This window comes from Podarcis bocagei, assembly GCF_964188305.1.
Source record: "Podarcis bocagei genome assembly, chromosome: 1".
In the NCBI taxonomy this organism is placed as follows: domain Eukaryota; kingdom Metazoa; phylum Chordata; class Lepidosauria; order Squamata; family Lacertidae; genus Podarcis; species Podarcis bocagei.
The window spans coordinates 24,048,856-24,057,453 of record NC_138125.1 but is presented as its reverse complement, the minus strand read 5'-3'; the positions used below and the strand labels follow the sequence as shown (position 1 = coordinate 24,057,453).

General features: G+C 36.9%; 1 protein-coding gene across 1 annotated transcript in view; it reads right to left on the bottom strand.

The window, feature by feature from the left end:
* Window positions 1-524: 524 nt before the first annotated feature.
* PPP4R3A (protein phosphatase 4 regulatory subunit 3A) overlaps window positions 525-8,598 on the bottom strand; it is a 29,555-nt gene continuing 21,481 nt past the window's right edge. Inside the window, exons 11-15 of the mRNA XM_081172981.1 lie at window positions 8,326-8,495; window positions 6,397-6,539; window positions 4,658-4,848; window positions 3,520-3,746; window positions 525-1,385 (exon numbers count right to left, since the gene is read on the bottom strand). Coding sequence (XP_081029107.1) covers window positions 1,287-1,385; window positions 3,520-3,746; window positions 4,658-4,848; window positions 6,397-6,539; window positions 8,326-8,495 — 830 coding nt within the window. The 3' untranslated portion in view covers window positions 525-1,286. The remainder of the gene's footprint in view (window positions 1,386-3,519; window positions 3,747-4,657; window positions 4,849-6,396; window positions 6,540-8,325; window positions 8,496-8,598) is intronic.

Genomic DNA, 8,598 nt, shown 5'->3' with positions numbered 1-8,598 from the left:
GAATAGATTAATAACCTGAATCAACATTAATATTTCAAAGCCCCAGCATAATCTGTGAAAGTAAAACTGGTATTCCAAAGGGAGTCAGAAGTTTTTAAATAATGCCACTAATGCAGTAAATTGTTTCATTTCTATTTGTTTTTATTTTAAAAACTCAAATGTGTCAGTACTCTTAAATAACCATTTCAAATTTGATTTAAATGTACCAGCATGGTTCCAAGCTAGGAAATTTCAAAATCTCTTTGGAATACTAATTTCATATTTATAGGTTTCTTTACTTTATTTTTTATTTTTTTAAAAACAACCTATTTCCCTGAATTGTTTCAAGACAGTTGATGATGTAAAGTTTAATATAAAATATTTAGTCACAAAATAGTATTGCTTTTGTATGCACATTGTGGCAAGATTCATTTGCTCTTTTTCAATAAAAACTATACCATCTCCCATAAAATCCTAAACATATCAAGAATTGTGATGCAGAACAGAATTACACATGTGAAACAGGTACCAGCACAACAGTGAGATTATATTACATCAAAAAAATTTTAATGGTCCCAAATATATACTCAACAACTAAGCATACACTCGGGGCAAAATAAAAATATGACACAAAAGTGACCACATCTAGAATTCCATTCAATCTTTAATCAAGGGATAGACAAACCCCTTAGCTCCAAACAAAAATCTGCAGTTTAAAGGGCAAAAGGGAACAGATTATTTTTTTTAAAAAGAAAGAAAGAAAGAAAAGAGGAAACTTATGTTCAGCCCTCCCCCAATGAGTTTTTCTTTAAAACCTGTTGTAGCTTGACTAAAATGTTCAGAATGTATGGTTTCAAAGGCAGGTCTCTTTAGACAAAGAAACTGCTGGCATTCTTAGCTAGTGAAGAATTAGGGCAGAAAAAGCATTTTCTTCAAAGTCTTGTACATGGTCCAAAAAAGCATATTCTGATTGTAACAAACTGAACAGCCAATCCAGAGTTCCACTACCAAAACTCCTGCCCTGTTGGCTTTTACATATATATATTTTTTTCCGTTTCCTTCCCTGAGAAAAGGGCAATGTGTGGTCCAAGCTGGAGAGGTCAAAGGCATGTCTTTTCCATAAAGCATAGTATTTCCTCTTCTTCTGCTCCTTCAAATTGGCACTTGACTAGCAGAAATCCATGTTTTAAAAATTGATCTGTGTTATACACAGTAATTCATTAGAAATTATAGTTTTTAATTATAAACTTTTCCCCCTCTGGAAACTTTGTTTATCCCTCAACCGATATTAAATTTCAGAGCTGTCATTATGAGGACTCTAGCTTTGCTTTCTGTGATAAAGGTATGCTTTCTTCATCATCCTCGTCATCATCATCAGGATAATCTACAAGCCCCACTAGGCCTCCCTGAAAAGAAAAAAAGATTTACAAACATTAGCTATTCCAGAGTTTCATCCTTCAAATGGACTTAAAATGATCTGCTTAAAACTCCAATAAGTTGATATATATGTAAAACACAGAGATACAATTTCACAATATTCAGAGACAAAAACATAAATGCAATGCATGGCCATTAATTCCTATACTGTGCAAGAGGTTATTATCTTAACCAAAATATACATACTTAAATGACTCTTGCTAGCAATTAAGGGGCACAATGCTCAGGTATGATGAGCAGCTAAAAGCAGCTGTACTTGGCTTAATACATACAAAGGAACACACAGTGCTATGCAAGCAAAGATTAATAATGTGGGTATTATTACTATTATTATTAATTGAATTTTACACCACCCAGGGGTCTCAGGGCCATTCACAGAATAAAATCAAGATATAAAACCACAAAATACATAATAAAAATAAAAACAACAACCCAATAGCCCCTTCCCAGAAATACAATGGGCTGTTCTGGAGGGAAAAGATAGTATAACATTATATATGTATATATGACAGATGCATGCAGACCAGCCCCATAGTATAAACACACTATCAGATGTTACAATATATATCACAGCGTTTCGCAGATAAAGACATACCATCTTTGATGGATTTTAAAAGTACACATTTCAAAGCTGCAATCCTAGAAAGCAGTCATAGTAAAGTCTGCTTCAAGGGAAACACTGTGGTTAGAGTGTCAGAATAAGACTGGAGATCACAATTCAATTTCCCTCTCAGTCACAACCATTGCCCAGTCACCATCTCTTAGCAAAACCTACACACAGGTTTGTTGCAATGATAAAAAGAACCTCATGTACGCTGCCTTGAGTTTCTCAGAAGACAAGACTAGGCACAAATAAATAAATAAATAAACAAATAAACAAACAAATAAATAACTATGCTTCACTTTATAAAATACTGCGTGTTACATGCAATTTAGGGGAAGAATTCTGGGTTCTAACGCCACGCAGGGCAAAAGATCCCTGCATTGCAGGGGGCTGGACTAGATTATTCTTGTGGTCCCCTTTCAACTCTATGACAGAATGATTCTAATCCTAAAATCCAACATGAACGGGCATCGGAAGCAACTGAACTGCTTAAGGAACTGTGCTGGGGCTTAGCAATACTTGGCTGATTTTTGAGACAAGTGGCTGTTTTGTGGCATTCTGAAGTTGCTCCAAGAATACATAAAAGTACAAAAATTATTGAGATGTGAAAAGTAAACAAATGCTAACAATGATTGGAACATGTTGCACAGTGGTGGAACCATAGACAGCACTGGGAATAGCATAGCACTGGAAGAGTAAGAGGCCAATATTGGGGAACAGAGTTTAGGGCACTAAAACTTCCCCATATTCTGGTCCTCTTTTCTCACACCAAATTACTCACTGAACCCTAGTTTAAATGACTTAGAATTACACAGACCACACACCTAACATATAGGATTTAATTTAGGAGAAGAAACTAGCCTGGTATGTATGATAAGAGACCTGGCTGACTGAAGCTGGTGGTTCTACATAGACATAGTTACCTACCAAGTACTCTGCTTAGAAGCAGCATGGGGCAGGAAGGCTGTGCTGCTATGGTTTAAAATAATGCCATAATTCTTACCATGTATCTTGTTTAACATATGGCTTATATTCAGTGTTTACACTTGGACTTGGCTCCAAAGGACAGAATACATTCTGTTTATAAATTAGCTGTGCCTCCCTGATTTGACTGATCCCAAATCTCAGTCAATGTACAGGGGGAGGTAGAAGTATTTCCTAAGCAACTCTGTTAGGAGTCTAAATGGACAAAACAATTGTAAAAAACTCATTAATTAATAAATATCTTGCTTGTAACAAGATGAATTCCCCTAAAATTATTTCTATTGAAGGCAGTATGTTTTGTATATATTTTAAAGGGCATCTATGCACAAAAGCAACTATTCTTTTAAAGTCTTCTTTACTTTTAAGTATAGACCATATTAAAAGCATGGGGCAGAGAGATAGTCACAAACTCCATCCAAATCACCTATGGATTTCCCAAATGGCAAATTCAGAGATTGGCCGTCTCATGGAATAGTTCTGATAACAGCATGATTTGAGTCAAGTGAAAATAGTACCTTGGTAGTTATAGCTGCCATCTGAGATGTGCTTTTAGAAACTGATCCAGGAGATCCAGGGGACCCGGGAGATCCAGGGGACCCAGGAGACCCAGGCAAATTACTTGCAGATGACTGGCTGGTGAGATTAGCCTTTGTACCACTAGAGAAAGAAAGTTTGAAACTTGGGCTCTGGCGACCAGATAGATTCGTTTTCAGAAGGACCTCTTTTTCTTCACTTTCTTTAACTGTAATTTAAAACAAGTACAGCTTTAATAAAAGTTCCACTATGAAATCCAAGAGGCTAAAGGAGACAAAAAGTACTATTATCATACTTATGTTACATTCCTGCTTATTTTAGTACAAATTTATTACTGTCTAAAAGTGCAGGAGGCAGCTCTGTGCCTAATTAGCTGTACTGCACACACGCGCACACGCACACACACACACTGGTGTAAAAAGTTATTGTGAATACATTAAAGGGATGGAGAACTTGCGGCTCTCATTGATTGCTGGACTCCAACTCCCATCAGCCCTAGTCAGGATGGCCAATGGGACTGGTGCCCATTGGACTAGTAGAATAGAAGTCAGAAAGACCAAGAGTAGGTGGATCTAGTACCAAGAAAAGGCAGAGCCAACTAATTTTACTTTTGTCCCCATCTACCTTCCTGATGAGTTCTATAAGGGCAACACTGTTTGGAAGGAAGAAGGCAGGCAGATGTGGTCTGGCTAAGGGGAGGTTAAGGTTGGTGGGGCAGTGTTCTATTCGCCCTGATGGATCAGCCGTAACTGGCCAATGACCAGGGATGATAAAAGTTGTAGTCCAGCTACTTCTGGAGGGCAACCCCTGCATTAAAAGCTTCCTCAATAGAAACACAGAAAGCAGCCTTCCACAGTCAAAGTACATCTAGCTTAGTTTTGTCAATTCAATTCAATACAATACAATACAATACACTATACTATACTACAAAATAGTATTGTCTATCTCCCTACCTGCAGATACTGGGGATTGAACCTGGGAGCTTCTGCTTACAAAGCAGATGCTTTTCCACTGAGCTACAGCCTTATGTCCATTTAAACCTTACAATATCCATTTACAGCCCTATGGTAGCTAAATCTATTTAAAGCTGAAATATAGTAATCCCACCCAGTTACTTACATTTTTTTCTTTCCATAAATTTACTTATAGGATCCATAATATCTTCATCATTTTTACTTTTGTCAGAAGGTGGCACCACAGCCTCCCCATCTTCCATATCATCTTCATCAGTGTTAAACCACATCTCTTCCTCATCCTCCAAGGTCCTTGCATCTCTCCTGTATCTATGGTTTCTTAAGATGGAACGCATGCTATGAAAAAATATTTTTTTTAAAATTTTACTTTTCATATATTGCTAAAGCAAGAGCTTAAAAAATGAGCCTTGTGCCGAAACCTTTACATTTCTCTCACACAACTACGTGATACAATGCCTAAAGAAATATTTTTAGAAACTAATATACTAGGACAATCACTATGCAAGCTGTGGATGTGCTTTAGCATTAAGCTAAGCCACATGCACATCAAGAGACCACTATTTCATTTAGGTGTGTGTTCCTGACACTGTTTCCATGCCTTTTTATCTTCTCATCTCTTGTATGACTTTCTAATGTAGGTGATTAATGAAAGAATAGGGCACTTCTGACTGCCAGCTACGTATTGTAGGTGTAAGTTGTAAAACATTTTGAAGTTTGAAAATCACCAGGGTTCATCTAAGATGCACTGAGATGAATGAGACAACTTACAAAAAAAATTGTGCACCTTATTTAATTGCAAAAATACATAGAATCATAGTGTTGGGAGGGACCAACATGTACCAACATGAAGAATCTACATGTACCTTGATGATGAAAATCTATCAAAATGGAATGTTTTAAAAAGAGTTGACTGCCAAAGGTTTTTATCCAAACACCAAAAGGAATGAATGCAAATGTTAGTGTGTGTCCCCATGTGTGTATGTGAGTATATAAACCGAACAACTAGAATCAATGCACACACTTTTTTATTGGGGTTTCCCTCTCCAAAGAAGTTGTATTTTGAGATAATACAATTTGCCTGAAATAGTGATTTCTTCATAGAGATAAAGTAGACAGAGTTTGTGCTTTCAACTGATGAGCTGTATCCAGACAGCTTCTGTTTGCGGAATGAATAAAGATGAAACAGAGGCTCTTGTTGGAGGAAAGCAGAGATGGTGGTGGATTTTTGCAGATTCCCCCTTCAGCCCCCAGCACCATCTCCCAGGCTATTCTGAAGGGGACATGAGGGGTTGCAGGAGGAAGGGGGGAAAGCAAAATCACTTCCAACCCTTGTTCCAATGGCAGAGTCTTGTGGACAGAACTCTGCCCACAAGTAGTTTGAATCCAACCTGATGGGTTTCTTACCTTGAAGGTACACAAATGGTGAGACTTAACTGCTTGATCTGGGCAATGAGACACTCTCATAAATGATTTGCAAACTTTGGATATGCATACAAAGTACACCTGCAATATGAAGCTGGCAGCCGGCAGAACAATATTTTAGCCTACCTGGACAGAATAAGGTCCAGGGCTTTATGTCTTTTTCTGGCATTAGGAAATAAGCATGTGTGTTATAGTCATCCACCAGAGATTATCTGGGTCAATTGTATGGAGATGTATATTTCTCTGTATATCCTGATATGGCTTAATTAAAGAATCCTTCCAACACAGTACAGTGGCTTATAGCTTCACTTAATGATCTTCACTTAAAAATATGTCAGTCAACTGACACTAAAAGCAGCCATCTGAGAAACAGAACCAAAGTGTGCTGTTCATTTTTCCCTAGTTTGTCCTCAATAGGAAAATGTTTTATGAAAGAGCCAATAACAATTTGTGTACACTAACCTGTCAAGTTTGGGATTATCTTGTCTTTCCCTTTGTTGTTCATAACGCAATTTCAAACCTTTGAATGTCTGCACATAATCTACATCTTCTAGTGCTTTCCAGTAATTCTCAATTACATGAGCTGTTAAGGATTTTATGTCTTCCTAGAAAATAAAGTTATTTTTTCCAATTAAAGATGTTAAAAAGTAGAAGCATAGAAAAGCCACAAAAAAATCTTTTAAAATGCTTAAGGGAATTATTCTAAGTTTGTTCCCTAGTCATTTTTTCATCCAAACAACTACTAAGCAGCATGAGGTAAACATGGCCGTCATTACAGAAAATGCAGCAAATGAAGTATGCAGCAAATCAAAATATAAAATTTTAGGAAGAACCATGTTTTTAATCAGTCCCTGACACATTGTTGGTGCTTAGAAAGTGTCTTCTATGATTAAAGAATAGTAAACAGATGGAAAGTTATGATGTCCAACAAAATGTTTGAACGGTTTTGAAATCTTTTTAAAATCCTGACTCAGGAGCTGGTTCTGACAATATGCCAACAGTGAAATTTCGGAACACCATTCTCATTTTTCTTCCAGGTACTGAAAATTACAAGTGACAATTTTACAGTTCATGAAAGAGGTGCTGTGATCAAAAGATGGCCACTAATGTATTGTTACAATAAACTCTAACTGAAGTCTAACTCCTTCACTCTTTGAGCAGGATGCCTAGCCAGATATCTATTAGCCAGAACATGCAAATTTTAATTTTGCTCAGATTATCTATGCTGAAGACTGCTATGTTTTTAACATTACAAAATAAATCTGCAAACACTTTTTAACTTGCAATTTAAAAAAATGTTTGCACCACATTCCAGGCCAAAAACTTCATCTTCAACATCCTGGTGCTTCAGTAGCGATGACCCACTGTGAGCCACCATTACTCCATCTATCCCTGGGTAGTTAAGAGATGGGTTTTCCTTTGTGTTCAGTCAAGTAACTGCATCAGTACTGCACCTTAGGCACTCATTATTTTCTTGGAGTGCATTACAATCTAATTTGTTTGAAGAGTTCTGTTTTGGGGCCCTGAATCTTCTGAACCAGGTGGATTTCCATCCTTTCAACTTCTATATAGGTATCAAAAGTAATGGCTCAGAATGTCCCAACTCACAGTAATTGCCCTCATTGGTACATTCTTACTCCTACTTATAAACAAGGCTGACCACAAATGCTTTCCCCTAAGAAGCAGCGCCATCTCTCATGGTTCTGTCACTATCAATATGATGTGACTATTGGGTGAGTATGTACCTACCCAAGCCTTAAGATAAGCAAGCGTAAGTGTGGCGGGTGGCTATAAGAGTGTGAAAGAGGGCTTTCTTGTTGGTGGCCCTCTTTCTGTTAGTGAATGCACTCCAGATGCCTGCCTGGTGACTTACATGAATGACTTTTTTGATCAAAGACTGTTTTCCCTTCTCAGGCCTTTTAACACCAATTTAATATTTTTTTAAAAAATATCTTCCGAAGATTATTTTTTAACATCAGTAGTTGTTAAAAACAGTTGATGGTAGTTTGTTTTTAGCTTTTGCAAAATTGTTGTAGCACTCCAGAATATTAATGTGATTAGATTGTCATTAGAATTAGGTTTTACTGTGTTGGTCTGGTTTTTTGTGTTGAATTTGACAGTCACCATTTGCACTTAGGTTTTAAACTGAAGTACTGCACATCACCTAGAGTGCTAACGAGGTGATCAATATAAAAAATAAATATTTCTGCCTTGAAAGGCCTCCTATTCCAACATTCCGCAAACTTTCTTTTTCTCTCTCCAAGAAGATACTTGGAGTTACCTTATTTTATCTGCAACTCCCTCCTGTAGAACATACTCAGAGTTAATAATGTTTTTGACACCAGCACCTGCAGTGTTAACATCCACCCTTCTCTAGAAAGTGGTACTCACCACTCTGATAAATTCAAACATCTCTATAATAGCAGAATTCATCAAATTATAGCGAGATCCATTGCTGAGAAATGCTTTGACCACTGGTTCAAACAAAAAACTTTTCATTATATAGCGGTTGTAGAATTCATCCTTCAACCCAATTATCTTTCTTTTAAAACGCAGGGCACCTAATGAAGAAAAATCATTATTTAAAAGCAATTTTCACATTTGGTTTTCAATAACAACATCCTCAGTACCCAAAGTTTAATAGAACGGCCCACAGCTTAAGTA